Below are 19,522 nucleotides of genomic sequence, written 5' to 3'. Positions count from 1 at the left end.
TCTGAAAGAGTCCTTTCCTTCAAAAAAGTCACATCATCTCAAAAGATATTATTCTTTGAGGCATTGACTTCACTTAAAACATTGAGTTCATCTGAAATGTTAAATCATTTAGAGTATGTGCTTAATCATAACTATTAGGTACAGGTTGTCCCTTTCAGTATAGCGGGTTCTTGAACTCGTCTTCTCGTATAAGGTGGAAAATTATGTTAAGGAAAGGCCGTGGTTCAATCTAACGAATTCTGGTCTGGTACATATCATTTGTTATGAGGGGTTTTGGTGCATTTCTGAGTTGCTAAAGCTGCACGATCATCATTATTTTCATATATCTATGTCCATAAGGGGATTAAATAATATACCAGCCAGACCCTCCAAACACCACTTCACTTTGATGCCTAACATCTGGCTGTCCCAGATTTCCGTAGATCCACGATCCATTCCATGCATAAACTCATTTCTCAGCTTGACTCTGCTTGATTGCCTCCATCACCAGACTACTTGAAAAAGAAAATCACAAAAAAGGCCTCGCTTTGTTAATTCCCACGCCATAGAACCCCAGTGCCCCGAAATATTCGAGTAACCCTTGGACAATTGTTGATCTCCCGTTTTACCTTTCCTCACTTTCACCATTAATTCAATTTTTAAATCTCTCGGAGAGATCTATCCTTGAGCTGTCCCAGCGCGAGTGTAGCCAGTAGCTAGTTCTAAAGCGAAGACAGGTTTTCAGCGCGTCTTTCGTTGGCTTAGTGAAGAGCTAGAGATCTTCTCGGACCATATTCTCGGCTTCGATGTCGCCATTTGGAGACACGGCGGGACTTATTGTTTGGTTGTTTTCGGTTCCCGTCAGCATATAGCTGGCTGGGCCAAGTCTTCCTAGTGGCCCGCGTGCTACTAAGGTGGAACGAACTCGTTTGTCACTCGACCAAATTCTTGAAGCGTCTTCTGAGACGGAAAATTTTGGTACACTTTGTCGTATCGTGGGACTGTGGACGGAAGCCGGTTGGGGTGGTGTCTGACTTCTAGAAGCACGAGGTAAAGCGGAAGAGAAACCAGGGAATGCTGTGGTATATATGGAGTTTCTTGGAGGAGATGGAGATAACATATCAGCTGGTTCGATATGTGGTGGTTCGAGTCCTGGACGAAGAAGGAAGAGAGGAAAAATATGAGTTGGTTTGACGGCTTCGGGTCCATTCTGATTGCCAGTGCTAGAGTGCGACAAGTGTCTAGCATTTGTATCCCGGAATTTTTGTTCGTACCAAGCGGCATCTTTTCCATAGACGGCGGCCTTTGCTGTAGCCTCGATCTTATCGTAAGCAGGGAACTGCTCAGCTATATCTCGTAGGAAGCCGAGCATTGGTATTCCATCAACTAAAAGTATTTGGCCCGCCGCGTTCATCGCTGGTAACCCAACGGAAACTCGCGTAGAGAGCAATTTCCCGTGCGAGTCGTAGTCAGCAGGAGCCTTGAGGTGGCGTGTAATCTTAGCGGATATGTACTCGGTACTCATTACAGCGCACGCAAGGTCTCCATAGAACCGACGGGTCGGGAGCTTGTTATCTCGTGGAGACGGAACACTTGGGTTGAAGAGAATGGGCCTAGTGTGCCAATCTCGAACTTTACCATGTACGGTAGTACTGTGTTCCATCCAAGACGCTAAGGGAGTTTCTCGTTGCAGTCTTCGAGCCGCATACAAGTTTTGTGACTTCACGCAGGTATTTTGGCGACTACCTTTCTTTTTTCGGGATGCAGTATTAGAAATAAGACTTTGGTTGACCGTTGGCTGAGGAGGTTCCGCAGTAGTGGCTGGGGTGCAGCAAATTACTTCCTTGTCGGTACCGAGTGCTCCCTTTTTGCGGGCCGGGGCCGGGCCTCTCTGAAGATTATTAGTTACTATCTCGCTTCCCAAGTCATCTTCCAAATTCTGTCTCGACGCCTCTTTCTTTCCCTTCCCTTCTAGAAGCTGTACAGCCATGTCTAACACACTGCCTACGAAGCCATGCACCCCTTTTTCGGTATAAGTGCGAGGATCTGAGGAAGTCTTGGCCATGGCTACGCTTGTACCTGATGTGTCGGGAGCAGTCTGGACCCGAGGATCTTTCTTCCTGGATAATTGCTTCATGTTGTGGTTTGAGAGTCGTTTCTGTTCGAGTTTTATTGGTAGTGGGTGGGGTTCGGGGTTGGCTGGGTTGGTAGCGAGATTAACGAGCAAAGAGTTCGGGTTCTCCGAGTGACTATGAGTGGCTCGGGGCGCGAAATTCGGGCGATGCGGAACTCGTGGGAAACACCACATAAAGGTTTAGAAATTTGCGCGGCAAAATTGAAACTGAGGTTGTACATATAGGTACCTACGTATTCAAAGGGCGCTAAGAGCATCCTAGCGTAGTTTCCTGTTATGTAGAGTGAATGATGGATGCTGAAATGTGAGATATCACGTGAATAGAGACTTCAAGTGAATAGGTATAGATTCAAAGTAAATAGACAGGTGAATACTCAAGATGGATAGAGATTTAAAAATTGGGAATATTGAGGGTAGGAGATTTTTCCTATGGCAAATCATATATTGGTACCCATTATCCATCAAGATTTGAGTCTTACAAGAGCTATACGATATGTATTTGATATCAAAAGTCCATCCATTCTTTACACCCGTGTACTTTTCCGCCGCAAGCCCACCCTCATATGTCCTTTTCCACCTCTATTATCTCGAAGCGCATATGGAATAAAGTGAAGTTTTTGAATATCAGCTTTGACAAAAGTTTCCTCGTCGTGGGCTACATATGGTCCTGACGGTTCTGGAACTTGAAGCAGTGTCGCTCCGTCGCGGACCGTCAAATTCTTGTATGGTTCAGTAGATTCAACGTCGGTTTCTGATATCTCACACTCGGGATCCAAAACGAGATTCTAGATATGGGTCAGCATGGGATTGATAGGGAAAGATGGAGGGGTTTTTGCCTTGAAGTGATCTTTTACCCAAGGGTTATCGAAATCTTCCACGCAGTAGATTATAGGACCGCGAGCTAGGGCTACGATGTTTTGGTTTGTGTAGGGATGTGGTGATATACATCGCGGTTTGAGAGGGATGTTCAGTTGGAAAGAGGAGTTTGTTCGCACAAAATCTGGGGAGAGGGTTAAGTATCCTTTTGTTACTTTTGAAGCATGTTGTTTATCTTCGGGAGATATCTGAGTTGATTAGCGCGCTCTTTTGTCATGTGGAAAATCTCTTACTGTCCATTCTTTAGCCCAGCCGGGTATTCTCAATCGGATGGTTGTTGAGATTGCTTCGGGGCTCTGGAGCTCAAATCGGATATTTCCGTCCCATGGCCAATTTGTCGTTTGTTCAAGCTGCACCGTGTGCTCGCCTACCGAAATACTCAATGTTGCGGAAGCATACGTGTGAACGTTTACTTGTACTGTATTATTTTTTTCGTCGCTAGAGGGAGTCCCTAATTCACTATCAGCTTGATTCTCTTCCCGAAACAATAAATTTGCTCACAGAGATATCCTCCGACGTATCCCAGAAGTCGGGCAACATTGGGTGGACAACAAGCGCACGTAAACCACTCTGCTCGTCGGGATAAATCTGTATCGCTCGATGCAAGTTGATTCACGTATGTGAATTTGCTTCCGTCTTCTGACATACCAGTGGAGACGGCGTTGTAGAAACATAATTCCATGATATCCGCATACTTGGCATCCAAATCAAGCTAGTAACATTAGCATTTCCGCACAACTTGTTCTTTGATTTCCGCACCTGCAAAAGTCTTTCGGCGAGCATCATAACGCCTATAGATGCGCAAGTCTCGGAATAACATCCTCCCTCGTCGGTACCGGAAGGGAGAAAATAATCGATTCCGAAACCTTCCCATTGTTTGATGGCGCCAATGCCTCCCGTTAGGTACATTTTCTTTTGCACCATATTGTTCCATAGGCGTTCTACTGCAGTTCTTTTTGTTTCGGCGTCTTCTGATTTATCGACTCGTACAAGATCAGAGACGGCTGTTAATAAGTACATTGCTCGGACAGCATGGCCTTCAATGTTTTCTTGCTCAACGATTGGTTTGTGTGCTTGTTGATACCTAGCTTAAGGGTTAATATCCTTTTATTCGACTGAAGTCTCAATACTCACCAGTAACTTCGTTTTTCGGGAAAATATTTTGGCATTTCATCTGGTCGATCCCCTCTTACTTCCGCCTCCACATCATAGTAATGCCGCCCATCTTGCCCCTTTGGATTTCCCCTCTCGTCGATGAAATATCTTGCTAACTTCAGATGCTTTAGATCTCTAGTCTTCTCATACAATCTCAAAAGAGCAAGTTCAATCTCCGGATGTCCAGGATACCCGTGCTTTTGTTCTGGATCTGGTCCAAACGTTAAGGATAATAAATCTACATATTTCAGAATTGGTTCTAGTAAGAGATCATTCCCATAATATTGATTATGTGCAAGCGCTGCCTCGATCAAGTGACCAGCATTGTATCTTAGTATCTTCGTTAGCCGCAATCGACATACACTTCATGGACATTCTCACAATTCATGTAGATCCCTCAGATTCGTGAATCTCTTTCCAGGCTCCACGACGGTAAAATGTATATTCAGATATCCATCATCTTGTTGAGCAGATCTAATCATTTCCACCAACTCTTTGACCGCACTCTCAATCTCCTGATTTTCCTTATACTGTAAGAAATAACACGCTCCCTCTATCCATTTCGCAACATCTGAATCCCAGAATAAATGGTTGGGCACTGGCCACACATCCGGTTCGTCGTTGTATGATGCGTGCCATTTTAATTTAAATGCATCGTATCTTCCTGTCGTCTTTAAAACTTTCAGCTGGTATAATAGTGTTGTCGAATACACGACTTCTCGTCTTCGACTAATGAATCCTGGGGTGGTAAAGGTGGTTTGGAGATGTGAATTTTGCGGATACGCCATGGTGGATTTGGTTATGACTCTCGTGCGTTTATTTCACAAGTCTGATATCTCATACATGATAAGAGAGTATTATAATTTATATATATGATTTTATCCCATTCGTTTAGGACATACTCACATCAAGGTTATTCCGCATACGATAGTCGCCATCTGAAGTGGGTCTGAGCACGCCCGCCCACCGGAGCCACCCCATGTTTACCCCACGATCTCCCCACCGGAACCTCACCCTAGACGTTCTCCCCAGCTTTGAATACTCGTTCCATGAGACGAGAACCAACACATGCCGTATGCGGGGCTCTTCAAATATGCTAGCTAGATCTACCATGCTATACTATCCCAATACACACACACACATATATATATAGACCAAGAACATGCACCCATTGAACCTACCTCGCCTCTCCATCTCTCCACCTCCGTTTCTCCAAGTGAACAAATATGGGGTTTCTTCAAACTTTCCTCCCGGCGAATGATCGCTATGCTGCATTGCTACTCTATGGAATGGTCTTCTCGACTTGTTTCAATGGATATGATGCGGGCATTATGACTGTGATTTTGGCAGATCCGCAGTTCACGAAATATTATGCGGTGAATGCGACGAAACAGGGGGTTATTGCTACGATTCCTTGGGCGACGACTGGTATGCTTTCAGAGACTTGATAGACTTGAGAGACTTGAGATATATGCATGTATGGATATGCTGATGTTAGAAATATAGGGTTTGCTCAATTGTGTATCGGAGGTCCATTGGCAAGTTTGGTGGGTAGACTATGGGCCTTGAGAATTTCTATCGCCGTTATGATTATTGGAGTGTGAGCACCTCTCGCCTCATCTCTATATCTCAAACAAAACTAATAACTACAGCATCATCCAAGTCGTCCCCAACACCTACGGCGTCCTCATTCTCGGCCGTCTAGTAACCGGTCTTGGTTTTGGCTGCGTCTACATAGCAACAAATCTCTACGTCGCCGAATGCGCCCCCCGCAGTCTGCGCGGCTCTTTCGTGGGAACCGTCTCTCAATTCGGGTACCAACTCGGAACCTTCATCGCTTTCTGGTCCGGCTACGGAATGTCATTCCACACTTCCCCCTTCAACATCGCGTGGCGGGTCTCAAACGTCATCCAAGTCCCCATCGGCTTCATGTTCATCACTCTCTCCTTCTGGTATCCCGAATCTCCCCGCTGGCTATTGGAAAAATATCCCGACACGCCCGAACGTTCCTTATCTACACTCGCTAGACTTCGTTCCGGCACCGTCACAGACGATCATGTGCGTCTCGAATTCCACGAATTGCTATCTTCACATGAATACCGTAAGAACTTTAAAACAGGATACATAGGACTCCTCTCCTCGGCTGGTATGCGCAAACGTCTCGCCTACGGTGTGTACGCCATGGCTCTGCAGCAATTCGGTGGGATAGCTGCTCTTACCATGTACGCGGCCATCATCTACAAATCGTTAGGCTGGGACCAGGGACATCAAGCACTTGCTATAAATGGGATACAAGCTGCGTTGCAATTGGTTATCGTACTCGTGAATACATTCACCGTGGATAGGTTTGGAAGGAAAAGTTTGTTGATTGCGGGATTTGCGATTCAAAGTATGGCGCTTTTGATCCTCAGCAGTTTGACAACTGCGTATCCGAATAATTCGAATAGGAGTGCGGCGATAGCTGAGGTGGCTATGTTGTTTATTGTGGGCTTGACTTAGTGAGTGGTTTCTACTTCTTCTCTCAAAGATCTTAATGTTTGGAGGATTTTGCTAAATTGTATCTAGCTGTTGGTCGAACGGTCCCGTAACGCCAGCCATCGCATCGGAGATTTTTCCCCAAGAAGTTCGTGATAAGGGATTTGGTCTTTCGCTTCTGGGACAAACGGTTTGTTTATTAGCTCTCACACAACCGTGGCCAAGATTCAACGATGAAGTTGGCGGGAAGAGTTATTGGTTATTATTCAGTTTGAACGTTGTTGCTCTGGTATGTATCCTCTTCTTTTCTTCCCATTTTTCCCACCTCTATCATCTTTCCTACGGAGTTTGGAAGAATATAACTAACGGAAAATAGATCTCCGTAATTCTCATCCTTCCCGAAACCAAAGGCATGTCACTAGAGCGTATGGATGCCATTTTCGGCGAAGTAGACGCCGTAGCAGCGGGCGAAACCGAGACGAGCGCTGAGAAAATCGAAGCAAGAACTTATGCCAGTGGTGTCACCATTAGTGGAGATGAAAAAGCAGAGAATAGAGAACATGTTGAACGTTCCGATTCGCATTAGTTGATCTCAATTCTGGAGTTTGAGACCAAACACTCTGATGTCAGAGAATAAAAATGGTATCGTTATTTTATCACATAGGAAGGGTGTTTGAAAATTATACTCCGGGGTTACATATTTCGGATGGAATGAAATATATACAAATATGATATTAATGAACGAAATGAGACATTTCCAACCTCGACGATGATAGTAGGAAAACGAAGTGTTCTACCTTCAGTGAACTAATTTTCCGGTAGTAGCAACATTTGCACATCTCGAAATCTCATTCCACTCATAAGTTATGAAAAAAGTAATGTAAAACTAAGCTTTTCCATCTATCTAGACATCTCGATAACAAACAAATTCACAAACAGAACTCACAAACAAAAGTCTCGAACCAAAACCAAACAATTCAAAGATCCCAACTCTAGCTCCACTTGCCTAGGTAAGTAAGTGATACACCACTTTTCCACCCGCATCCGCATGGACTCGTCACTCGTATGGTACATACTGGTACATCGACGGGAGTAATATGTGGGTTAGCGAGATGGTTCCGTGTGGGTTAACTAACCTGTACCATTCATCCGAACTTTTTTTTTTTCAGGAGGAGCGATATTCCGAATACTTTGTAACTTTCTTCCGTTACAAGCTGATAGCGACTGCATACATAATATATATATATATATTATAACGGTATACTTACAAGATATGAACTACATCAACATCATCATCATCATCTGGGTATTCTATATCAGCATCAACATACCTAGATAAAGGTTATCCCGGGGCTAAGAAGAACACACAGCAAGCACAAACCTACGAAATTGCACCCAGATATTAACCTGTTAGTATGCACGCATGAGAAAAAAACACGCAAACATTGTGAAGCACACCGATATAGAAATTTATTATCGTCAAATCGCGAAGAATGAGTGTATACACATAAAAATGTACTATTCCCCCTCCCTAAAATCTATAAGAAATACTAGGTATTATAGTTATATACATTCCCCAGACTTAATCGCCCTCGACATAGGATATCTCATATGCTTCCGCAGAGAGACTTAATCCACAATCCCAGAACTAACACCTTCATGATGTTTGTTCCCCAAAACTTCATCTACAGGCAGGCCACTCATCCTCAAGCCCGTACCATTTTATTCTCACCCACTTCTCCCCAAAAACATAATGTCATATTACAAAGATCGAATCACCTATAAACCCAATTCCCTACCCATAACCCGACCAGAATTCCACCCACTCTCCATCTCAAATCCGTGCTCATACCTCTCACAATTGTATTCCTCCACCATCTCACCCTCGTTACGTTCCCATTCGCATCTTCGCCCCAGTTCCCAAATCTAAAACTCTTACTCGGCGTTGCCTCTCCATCCTCAACCATCGGCAACAAGTCCGGTTTCAAAGTTGCTCCCAAGCCACCTAACTCATGACTCGTATGGTGTTTTTGCCCTTGAACCTGGCCATCCCTCGCACTGCCTCCATTCCAACCTCCATCAACGATCCATCCGGTAATCCTCTCCGTAGCTCCCTCTACCCTCCAGGCAACCCACGCAAAAACAACCGTAAGTAACGCAGCCTCCGACCACCTATCCCAGACCCCCAATCTCAGAATCCCCTTTAAATCGGCTGCCATCCAAATATGACTTTGCAAAATAAAAGTCTCCAACGAACATCTTCCCAACCATGCAAATATCATCGAATGACAACTCCTCAGAATGCTATGAGAATTCCTTAAGGTGATGAATGAGAGAATTGGAATCGCGGAAATGTAAGGATGCCACCAGAGATAATCTTCTCTATCTGGGGATCGTCGAGTTAAGAGGCGGAAGCCAGGGAGGAGAATGATCGAGGCTATTATAGCGGTAGTCTTGAAAGGTGTCGGATGGCGCGCGACCGGTCGAAGAAGAACATCGATCTTAGATGTGCAACTTACGGAAGCGCTTTTGATACGCATGAGACGTAGATAGAGAATCGCTGTTATCATACCGATATACACAATGAACATATCCATTCCAGCACGATATCTCCATTCTTGCATATTCCATGAAATGGCAAATGTATACTTCAGTATGAAAGCTAAAACTTCCAGAACCCCAGGGATTTTGATAAAAGCCGTTGTGAGACTAGCTGAAATAAAAATCTTCCCCAATAAGAATCCAGTGCTGGAATTCTTCTCTTGCTTTACCTTCAAAGTAAAGTAGACTACCAAGAACCAGAAACTAACAAGTGGAACAAAGTAATGAGCCATATAATCAGTACGCATCATATATGCCAGAGCACAAGTAAGCATATTCAGTCGAATTAAAACACTGGCCACTCTTTTGAAAGAATAATCTTCTCTCCTGAGGAAATACATCGTATGCCCATATCCTGTCATGAAAAGATAACCAGCCACAAGATTTCGCATGATTTCAAACAGCCATAGAGTTTTCGATCCATGTGTATAGTGATAAATAAGAATTAAGAATTGCATCCATCCTTTCCACTCATCAGTTTGATCTCTCGAAAGGAATCCATAATCGAAAGCATGAGCTCCGACTTCATGATTACCCTTGGAAGGACTCGAAGGATTGATCAACCGAACGGAAAGAAGACCAGCGATAAGTACAGCAGAAGAAGCAATAAGAACCTCTCTTTTATGAAATTGCTTATGCTCTTTTTCAAACAATTGAGTTCGATCAGCATAGTAGCAATAGCAAATTGCCAAAGCAAAAGTCATAAGAGCACCAAGAACTTCTGGTTGAGGCAATAGACGTCCAATTCTTAAGAAATGCTTACGGCGCAGTAAAAAGACACTAGGAAGTAATATCATTCCAACCAAAACAAAAAGCCATTGAATCAAATTAGGCTGTCGGTAGTTATTACAACAAGTCCGGTCGTAAGGATAGCCTCGTCCAACGGAGTCTGCATTACAACGAAGATTAAGCAAAACATCAGCTTTTCGATGGGCCACATTATCAACCACATGCAATCCACTCTCCTCGTATTCTCCTTGGCCAGCCCAAGTCATGAGCGAAAAACTCCAAACGATGTCAGCTTCCGAATGTGCGGAAACCTGTTGTAAATAATCATTCATTTGATCGATCTTTTCCGGTGTAATAGTCTCCTCTCGAGAGGGCGATAGAGCCTGATACCAAGGTACCTGCACCGGTGCCAAAAGTAAGAAATTTGGAGATTTCCTCTTCGAAGGAAACGATTGTGATGCGGCAGCTCGTAAAGCATGCTCTCCTCCATCATGATCCATAAAAGGAATAACATGTTCAATCGAATCTCTGAAGTCCTTGAAGAAATTCTCCTGTCCATGTCTCGCATACCACAACCCGGGAGCTCCCAACAATATCAACCCAGCACTCTCATCTGTCTTCGAATCTTGCGCTGGATTTGCATTAAAGCTCTTTAATTCTCGGTCCAGTCCCGTAGAATTGAGATATGGATCCCAAATAAACTGGACCGTAACACCTGAAGAGCTAAACTCCAAATCCTTATGTTTGTCCGCCAAATCCAAATCCAAATGCTCTGTGATTTGTTCCTCCGCTCTTCTTTGGTCCATCTTCTTTGCAACTGCCCAGAAAATTTGTCGTGTGGTAGAATCTCCAATAAAGACCAATCTGCGTTCCTTGAAACATTCTTGTATGTCTTTGCGCTTGTATTCATACATCATACACCCCGGAGGTTGCCAATTCTGAAAAGGATTTTTCGAGCTCCATCTCGGACCTGGATCCAGCCATTGGCCTTTGTTGAGTAGGGCACCACATTTGTATGGATCGGAGATATCTGCGAGTTGATTGTTAGCTGTGTGCGTCTCGGAGTAAGGGGTTGTGGACAGAGGAGAGTTGGGATTTGACCTACCTATCCAGCAGTATCTATAGATAACACAAACAATGATGACTGAAATCAGAGCCTGGAAAGTCTTCTCAACCACCGCCGCAATACGGGTTGGCGCAGAAGGAATCGTCACTCTCAGACGAGACATTCTGCACAATGATTCAACCCTTCTTTCAAAGCACTATCGCATCTATTAAATCCGGATGTTGGTTGTCCTGCCCTTCCAGTCCAATCCGGTAGGTATGTATCGCAAACACAGCAAACCAAGAAGAAGAAAAGAAGCCCAATGCAGATTTGAAAACAACCAACAAATAAGGCAGGCTATCAATCAATCGAGTGACAAAGAAAGCAATCCACTCTCATTAATTCATTCAGCATACAAATCGTTCTTAACCTCAAGTATAAGTTACCTTTTCTTTTCCCTGAATTTTGCACCGACAATATGGCGATAGCATCAAGAAAGAAGACTCAACCTCCACACCTATTAGAAAAGAAGGAGAAAGGAATAAGAAGAACATAACTGCCAGATCCAGGAACATGACCTAGTTAATTTTGTTCGTCAAGAGAGGGTAGGTACATCCCATCCAATTTTGAGGTAGAGTCTTGGCTTCTCTCCATTCAATCCGCAATTGCTCGAATCACTGTCGTCGTGCCTGCATCCTTGTACTTGATGGAAACAGGCATTGTTAAACATTGATGAGATTTTACCCAATGCGTATTTTGGCATTCTCGCATTCTCGCATTCTCCCCGCAAAAACCCAAGTCCGGACTTGGTAAAGTCACAGCACAAATCCATCCTTCACTCCAGTTATGATGCCGATGGTCTTTCCAGCCAATGATCCTGTCGCTTCAAGTCTTGCCAATACGGATATAAGGCACATCGACAATATGCCAAGCAAACCTCACAGCCATCAACACATGTCAGCCTCCTGCAAAAAGTTCTTGGTATTAAGGAATATAAATCTATTTTATGTGAAGCCTCTCTGTCACCAACCACCAGATATACTTTTTTATTCAGCCGTCTAATCCTCCCAACTCTCTAATACTGCGATGCCTACACACACGCCCGTCTCTCTCACGCTCGTATTCTCTCTCACAGCCATCGGTCCCGAAAACATTATCCAACCAGTCTCTTGTATATCATGTCATGCGCACACCTTCCCTATCCAATCCATTCTACCCCCCATCCCACCTATTCCGCGTTCCAACCCTCCACTCTCTCAAAAGCCTACAGCCGAAAGTATCCAACCTACCGCAATACCAACCAACCGCATTCCACTCCAAAACAAGCACAACCATCCGAATCCCGAATGCGAAATTTCGAACAGCCTTAGAAAAGTGGGATCCATCATCCATCCAAATGATTAACTTCTTGGGACTAAGCTTGCCTTAGCTTATCTTAGCGCCGAACCTTCGTCGGAGAAGCTTTATCTGATACACTTACGAAGTACCTACGAGCCTAGTGCCTACCTAGATACACACAGCGGAAAATATCGGAGCTTAGTTTGTCCGAGATAAATTTAAACTTGTTGATAGAAAGAAAAATCTTTTCGTTTCATTTCTTTCGCGTTTTGTTTGATCAATTTGATCAAAGCAAGAGACGATGGGTAAAAAGTGATTGCTTAGAAATCCGCACTCACTTGTTCAAGATGGGTATCTACCTCCTAGCTGGGTATACCACAAACTGCATCCCAAAACCAGTCCAAGTACCCTTTGTTTTCTTTCTTGCCAGTGATTCTATTTCACTTATACATGTATCATCAAGCAATATCATTGCGAAAGGTGTAGGCATGCAAGAAGCTCTAGCAACCCGTACATTAACAACCAACAGTAGAGTATCTCTTTTCCCTTTCCTTTTCCCTCCCCCTCTTCCTTCCTCCCTATCCCGTCTTCTGCCTCGCTCGGCCAGCTTTTTCCCAAAGTCGGTCTTGAGCTGGATACCTCACCCTTGGATCTTAAACCATCCTCGAGTTTGCGTACAAGACAAGAGCGAACCTAGCAACGACCTTTGAGTGCGGACCCTTCTTATGCCATATAGGAGATGTTTCGCAATTTGTAGTTGGTACATCCGTCGATTGAGAGAGTTTATGTTGAATCGAAGAAGTAAGATTAATGAATTGAAGTCTAAATTGACATTCAAAGATAGAGTCAAAACTTAAATTTAAAAATTCATTTCCATTCATTTTGCTCATTTGCTCAGTATCTACTTTTGAACATGTACCACCTCCCTTCTTTTAGTTTAGCTCCAAGCTCAAATATCTTAAATTCGCAGCAAGATTGTATTTCGCTCTCTGCTCTGTCCCTCACGCAACTCAATGCCAAGTCCTCTTCGATTTCTTACTTTGCGGCTTAAATCTCTTTTTCATACCTCCACTTCCACTATCTCTCCCCAAAAGTGACCTCTTCAATTCCGTCTTCGCGAGACTTACTGGGTTTGGTCCATTCAAAGTGGTGTTATATGTACTATTTGATGGCAAAACCTCGAATTGCATCGTTGCGTTGCCTTCTCTATACGTACTCTTTTGCGTTCCCGTTGTCAAGTAAGTTTTGTTACTATCAATGCTAATCAATCCACTTTCGATATCCTTTCTTCCAATGACTCTTTCGAAGATTTCGAGAGAGGCAAGAGGTTGATAGAAGGGAACTTCGTGACCGGACTCGTAGATGCGGGAGAAGGAGAAGAGTCCGGATTGTTTTACTTGACCGTGGACGATGGAGTCAGAGGTGGTAATATTGGTGTAGCCGGCGACGGAGAAGTTGGTGGCGTTTACCTCGTTAGCGACTACTTCTCCACCTAGCCAGTTGCAACTGGAGATCTGTGTTAGGAGGGATCCAAGTTAATGATGGTGCTTGAAGTACTTACTTGTAATCGGCATCACCGGCCATCATAGCAACGTAAACTCCTTGGCTAAGCAATGCTCTGACCGCCTCAATAGTACCAGACTCTCGACTATAAAGAGATTAGTAACCTTCGTGAAGTATATGCTTTTGACTTCCACTTACTCATCATCACCAGTAGAGGCAAATGCATTTCCTACTGTATTTGAAGAAGTACTGAAATTCTGGAAAGCACCAATAGCAGCTTGGACCTCTGGTGTGTTGAGATATGATGTGTAGTAACCATATGGGAAAGGATCAGGTGTCAACTCTCTCATGTCATATTCATCTCTTCCCAGATAGATGTCATAGATACTTTCTACGAGATCAGCACAGAAAGAATCTGCAGCTTGACAAATCTCATTGATACCTCTCGCTGCACAGTCTTTGACTTGATCGACACAGTTTCCGGCACCATAGAGATTGTTGTAGAATTGGGCTTGTACGCTCTCGTTAAAGGGAGAATAGTCGTATGTGTTACCAGGGTAGACGGTAAAGTTGTAGTAAGCTTGATATTGGATCAATGGATCATACCAACCATTTCCGATGAGAACCGATTCAAGGGAGATTTTGTGAGCACCGGAGATGTTCTTGGCGTTTTGAGTCTCAATATACTCATTGTATACTGGACCATAATGACCACCATAACTCTCAGTCGCAAAGTGAAAGCCGTTTCGAGAGTATTCAGGGAAAGCGCCCATGAACCCTTGCAAGGTTTTCCACTGTATTCAAATCAGTACATCTCTGTGAAACAACCAGATCAAAACTTACGAAGTTGGGAGCTCCAGCCTGGGTAGTATTGACCGTAAGACTTTCATTTCCATAACTATAAGTTCCACAATCCGAACCTTGTGCATAGTCTGGACAAGTAGCATTTGGCAGAGTGATGATGTAACCCGAGCTAGGATCAACATATCCATTGACTGGAATCGAGTATGAGAAACCGACCTGGTAAAGATCAGTTCACGAGCCCATCGCCTCTCTTCTCCCAATTTTACATACCTGAGTAGGTTGATCAATATAAATCATATTGCTAACATTATTCCAGCTGTAAGGATTATTGATCACACTTCCCTCTGCATCAATATAACACGGTCCATTTTCCTCAAAAAGACCAATCATAGAGGAAGAGCCTGGTCCGCCGTTAATCCATACTGTTAATGGAGCCTCCGATGCGTTACCGTTACGAGTTTCAAAGAACCACCTAGAGGCATGTTAACTTAAGGATTATTTAGGAATGATGGGTGTTTGGTTAAATCTAGAGACCATAGGTAATAACATACCAAAAGACATGTTGATCTTCCTCGACATCCACATATCCCGAGTAACTCTTAACACCTTCCTGCGTTTCACATATACCAGTCGGGACTTCTTTGTATCGAACCGGTAAATCAAGGTATCCAGTGGCATTAATGAGATCTGTAGGAGCCTTGACGAATTGAGCAGCAACGGATGTTGCTGCCGTGAGAAGGATGGGTACCCGGAGTGAGGAATACATGACGACGATGTGACATGTATTGATTGATGATGAGAAGGAGAGGTGAAGAAGGAGTGACAAAAAGAAACAGAATCAATTAGAGCTACCACCCTGTTTATCAATTACTCTGAAGGTAAATCTTGGGCGGGGTCTTTCGCAAGTACCCAATGCATTTTCCATGCACAACCCAGGTTGTATAACTCACAACGTAGAGTTCCTGCATACACTTTCTCAATTCACCTCTCAAGCTACAATGGCTCACTCAACTAAGTCTCAATTTACGAGCTCATCCCTACCTTATCTTGCACCCCAGACACGATAAATGCGCAATCCCCATAATTCGTTACTCATCATATGAAGATCGGACGAGCTAAGACGTCGTTGACATCTCGAAGAGGAAGGTACTGAAACATTGTAGCCTCCGTCGTCATCGATACTCTATATCACGATAAGACAAATAGACAAATACACCTCGGAAGATTACCGGCCACCGGTTTTCAACGGTCAAGCCTCATTGTAATCGGTAAGCAGTGTAACAGTGTCCACGGGTATCCTAGGAGTATCGTGGGAACATTGCCATTACTTGAAAGTTGATGCTAATGAGCGATTTTGATTGAAGAACAGTACGATCGATAGAACCACCGAGTATTCCTAGGAATTAGCATCGAGTGCACAAAAGAAATACGAAATGTCTGTTCGCAGCTTGGATAGCCAAGAGAATAATAAAATAAACTCTTGTAATCTTCAGGTTTAAATTTGATAAATTAAAAGCTTTTAATGTCTCGTATCAGATTTGACAATTGAATGCTTTCAATATCCCAATCAAAGTTCCAAAGTCAGATGCTTTCAATGTGTCAATACAAGTGTGACAGTTAAATGTTTTGAATGTTCCAACTCAGATTTCACAATACGATGCTTCCAATTTCACAGTTAATATCGGACAATTAATTGTTCTTATTGTATCAATTCAGATACTAGGTAGAACAATTCAATATTGGGTAGTTTGGAAACACCAATTCATGTTTAACAATTAGGTACTGTAAACATCTATCCTACTTCCAATTTCAAACGATCAAATGCTCTCTGGCTCCCTCATTGTCAGATGTCAAAAGGGGTGTATCTTGGGTACTTAGCATTTAAGTAATTTCGTCCATTGGGTAAACGAACATTCGTAGTAGTAAATCAAATAGAAGGGTGGTCACTGAGTAAGTAAAAGCTCATAAGTTTATATGTTTAATATGTCAAATTAATGTATCCATGTTATTCCGTTACTGTAGTACAGTCGAAAGAAAGTGTCCGATTCCCATCCATGCCATGCCCATCCTCATCGCAATAAATACAATTTGCTTCCTTCATTCCTCATCCATGCATATTCCAATCTAAAATAGCTAATATCTATAGATCTATAGAGTATAATCATTCAACCATTTGTTGAGGAAATCCAACGAAGCCTCAGGTTGGTCCATTGGGACCATGTGTCCAGCACCAAAGATACGAGCGAATGTGAAGTTGCCACTGCTCTTGAAGGTACCAGTCTTGTCTCCATTCTCCAATTGGAGGTCCTTGGTCTTGGCGGCGTTGAAAGCCTTTTGGCCAGGCCACTCAAGAGCATCAGTCCATGCTTGGTTTCCGAGCCAGTTGCAGATGAAATCGGCATCACCAGCGTAGATCAAGACTGGAATTTGCTCGAGGATACCTGGTACCAAACGGTGGAAAGGTTGCATCCAGTCACCTTGGAAGAGGAAGTTTCTGTTGATATCAAAGTTGCAGCTGTCATAACTGCTGACTTCGACACCGAGCTCCTTTTGAACATCGGCTTTGTTCAAGAACTCGCTAATCCAGCCAAGGGCAGAGTAGCATAAGTTGCTGGTGTCTTCACATTTGCCACGGACATCATAAACATTCTACAACATGTTAGCATCTTGTATTTAAAGTATTTTTAGTTTGACATACCTGTCCAGTTCTTTGGTAAGGTCCCATCATAGCATTGTTGCAGTAAATGCTTGCTGGGACACAAGACCAAACGCTCTCGCTGTCGTAGCAGTTCTGGATCAAGCTTTGGCAACGTGGAAGAGCGTTATCCATAGCTTGGCATGCGCTGGCATCGAGAACAGCTGGCCATCCACCATCACCACAAGCCATTGGTCTGTAGTGCTCATATTGTGTAAGTCCATCGGTCAAACCGTTACCGATAAGAACAGACTTGAGGTTGATGTTGCGGTTCTTGTGAGATAAGATTTCACTGGTGAAAACAGGGATGTAATGACCAGCATAAGATTCACCAGCAATGTGGAAATCTTGCTTGGCGTATTCAGGGAATTGTTTGAAAAACAAGGTGAGAAGAGCATAAACATCCTTGCCTGCAGCAACTGTGTTGCTGACAGAGGAACCACTGTATGAGTATCCGACGTTAACCGGTTGGTCAAGGAAGATGACAGAAGCATTGGCGTTCCATGAGTATGGGTTGTTGTGTATTTTGAGGTTCTTGTCAATTGAGGAAGGGCCAAGTTCGAGGAAGAGGCCGGTCAAAGAAGAGCATCCTGGCCCTCCGTTCAACCAAAGAACGACTGGATCGTTCTTAGGGTCATTTCTAGATTCAAAGAACCCTAAATCTTATTAGCACATGTGTTCGTAGTAGAAAATGATATCGGACGGAAGTGGTGGCGCTGTGATCAAGAAATGTGCTACACCGTTAAGGCATCGAAAGAAAAGTAATACTCACAATAGAAAAGATGCTTATCATTCTCCTCATCATCCAAGTAACCACTGTATTGCTTGACGGTATCAACACCGAGCTTACTAGGGTCAACCTTCTTCGCTCTCATGTTGTATTGCTCAAGCTTTCCATCAATTTCACGCTCCTTCTCTCCCTTTGAGTTCTCAACCCAAACGCTTTGGATATCTGCGCCCTTGACAATGTAATCCCAAGTAGAATCTGGTCTTTTTGTATGAGGTTTTGGTTTAGAGAAGAAGGTAGCTTTTTCCATCTCCTCCGGGAAAAGCATTGAAACTTCATCCCAGATAGCTTTGGCTTCGGCAGTCATGCCTTTCATGGAACCAGTGAGTTGACCCAAAGATTCCATTGATTTAGACCAAGCATCAGAGACTGGCTTTGTTGCCGATTTGAATGGGTTTTGGAGAACCTGTTGTTGAGGTATGGATGCCGCAGCAGCGCCCAAAAGGACGGTTGACGCGAGAAGCTTCATGATGAAGTGCAATGAAAATAGAAGCTGTGTTGTTGTAGTTCTATTCTATTTTATATGATGATTTCCAAAAAAGATGGATGTTATGATGAAGAATAAAGAGATGGGAGATGGTAAGAAGAAAGAAGAAAGAAGAAAGATGAAGGGATGGATAGATGGATAGATGGAATGGATGGGATAGACGGGATCTTTGAATAGGGTTTCAAGGCGGTAACTGCTGAGCAAGTTGTTAGGGTAACCAAGAGCTACCCAAGTTGCTGATGTGCTCGTGCTCGTGCTCGTGCTTGTGTGCGTGTTGTGCTCGTGCCTCGATTACGTAGCAAGGCACCCTTGGGAGTTGGAGGTTGGATGGATGCTTATCAGTCCAGTCCAGCCATGGGAATTACCGCATCCAAAACAACAACATATGGCGGAAGAATGCTCCATCGTCACAAGATCATCGCTTTGATTAATATGATTGATTAAATATCTATCAAAACATCTAATTTATGATTTTAATCCTTAGTTATCATGACCATTGTTACATCAAGTTGCCTCGAAATCTCTCCAAAATATCAACGTAGAAGCTTGATATCATCTCAACTTGAAGCTGTCGGAGCTCATCCTTCCAACAGTTTGAAGAGAAACCCAGCGTATCACAACAGAGCCTGGGGTTAGCTGGAGTCCAAGATTCCCCTGACGCCACTGCATAGTAAATCTGTCAAGGTACCCGCGTTGGACACATGACTCCGGTCTCAGACTTCCATTCACCGATAAACCATGATTCAGATGTGAATACGACTAGGTATGATGGCTGCTGTACGGTAAAGGAGACTCTGATAGAATCGTACTTCCTTCATCAATGAAGAATCAAGATGGCTCATCGTGACTCATGATGAAGATATTTCACGAATTGTTGATATTGAGGTATCTACAGACTGCTTCTGCCTCGCCTT

General features: G+C 43.6%; 6 protein-coding genes across 6 annotated transcripts; 1 reads left to right on the top strand and 5 right to left on the bottom strand.

The window, feature by feature from the left end:
* Positions 1–751: 751 nt before the first annotated feature.
* EAE97_003615 (uncharacterized protein) lies at positions 752–2,116 on the bottom strand (the record flags this gene model as incomplete). The annotated part of the gene is made up of 1 exon (XM_038874127.1): positions 752–2,116. One exon carries the CDS (start codon positions 2,114–2,116, stop codon positions 752–754), a length of 1,365 nt encoding a protein of 454 aa, XP_038734736.1.
* Positions 2,117–2,637: 521 nt separating this feature from the next.
* On the bottom strand, positions 2,638–4,932 carry EAE97_003614 (uncharacterized protein; the record flags this gene model as incomplete). Its single annotated transcript, XM_038874126.1, has 7 exons — positions 2,638–2,898; positions 2,950–3,177; positions 3,223–3,440; positions 3,491–3,701; positions 3,749–4,073; positions 4,124–4,474; positions 4,526–4,932. 7 exons carry the CDS (start codon positions 4,930–4,932, stop codon positions 2,638–2,640), a joined length of 2,001 nt encoding a protein of 666 aa, XP_038734735.1.
* A 292-nt stretch (positions 4,933–5,224) lies between these two features.
* EAE97_003613 (uncharacterized protein) lies at positions 5,225–7,326 on the top strand. The gene is made up of 5 exons (XM_038874125.1): positions 5,225–5,572; positions 5,651–5,744; positions 5,797–6,642; positions 6,710–6,908; positions 6,996–7,326. Exons 1-5 carry the CDS (start codon positions 5,371–5,373, stop codon positions 7,203–7,205), a joined length of 1,551 nt encoding a protein of 516 aa, XP_038734734.1. The 5' UTR covers positions 5,225–5,370; the 3' UTR covers positions 7,206–7,326.
* Positions 7,327–8,394: 1,068 nt separating this feature from the next.
* EAE97_003612 (uncharacterized protein) lies at positions 8,395–11,178 on the bottom strand (the record flags this gene model as incomplete). The annotated part of the gene is made up of 2 exons (XM_038874124.1): positions 8,395–10,979; positions 11,055–11,178. The coding sequence occupies 2 exons, from the start codon at positions 11,176–11,178 to the stop codon at positions 8,395–8,397; spliced, it is 2,709 nt and encodes a 902-aa protein (XP_038734733.1).
* A 2,164-nt stretch (positions 11,179–13,342) lies between these two features.
* On the bottom strand, positions 13,343–15,405 carry EAE97_003611 (uncharacterized protein; the record flags this gene model as incomplete). The annotated part of the gene is made up of 6 exons (XM_038874123.1): positions 13,343–13,838; positions 13,894–13,980; positions 14,034–14,629; positions 14,679–14,855; positions 14,910–15,111; positions 15,191–15,405. 6 exons carry the CDS (start codon positions 15,403–15,405, stop codon positions 13,343–13,345), a joined length of 1,773 nt encoding a protein of 590 aa, XP_038734732.1.
* Positions 15,406–16,787: 1,382 nt separating this feature from the next.
* EAE97_003610 (uncharacterized protein) lies at positions 16,788–18,590 on the bottom strand (the record flags this gene model as incomplete). Its single annotated transcript, XM_038874122.1, has 3 exons — positions 16,788–17,288; positions 17,338–17,990; positions 18,107–18,590. 3 exons carry the CDS (start codon positions 18,588–18,590, stop codon positions 16,788–16,790), a joined length of 1,638 nt encoding a protein of 545 aa, XP_038734731.1.
* Positions 18,591–19,522: the final 932 nt, after the last annotated feature.

This window comes from Botrytis byssoidea (genome assembly GCF_014898295.1).
Source record: "Botrytis byssoidea strain MUCL 94 chromosome Unknown BBYS_006, whole genome shotgun sequence".
In the NCBI taxonomy this organism is placed as follows: domain Eukaryota; kingdom Fungi; phylum Ascomycota; class Leotiomycetes; order Helotiales; family Sclerotiniaceae; genus Botrytis; species Botrytis byssoidea.
This window is presented reverse-complemented; position numbering and strand designations above follow the sequence as displayed.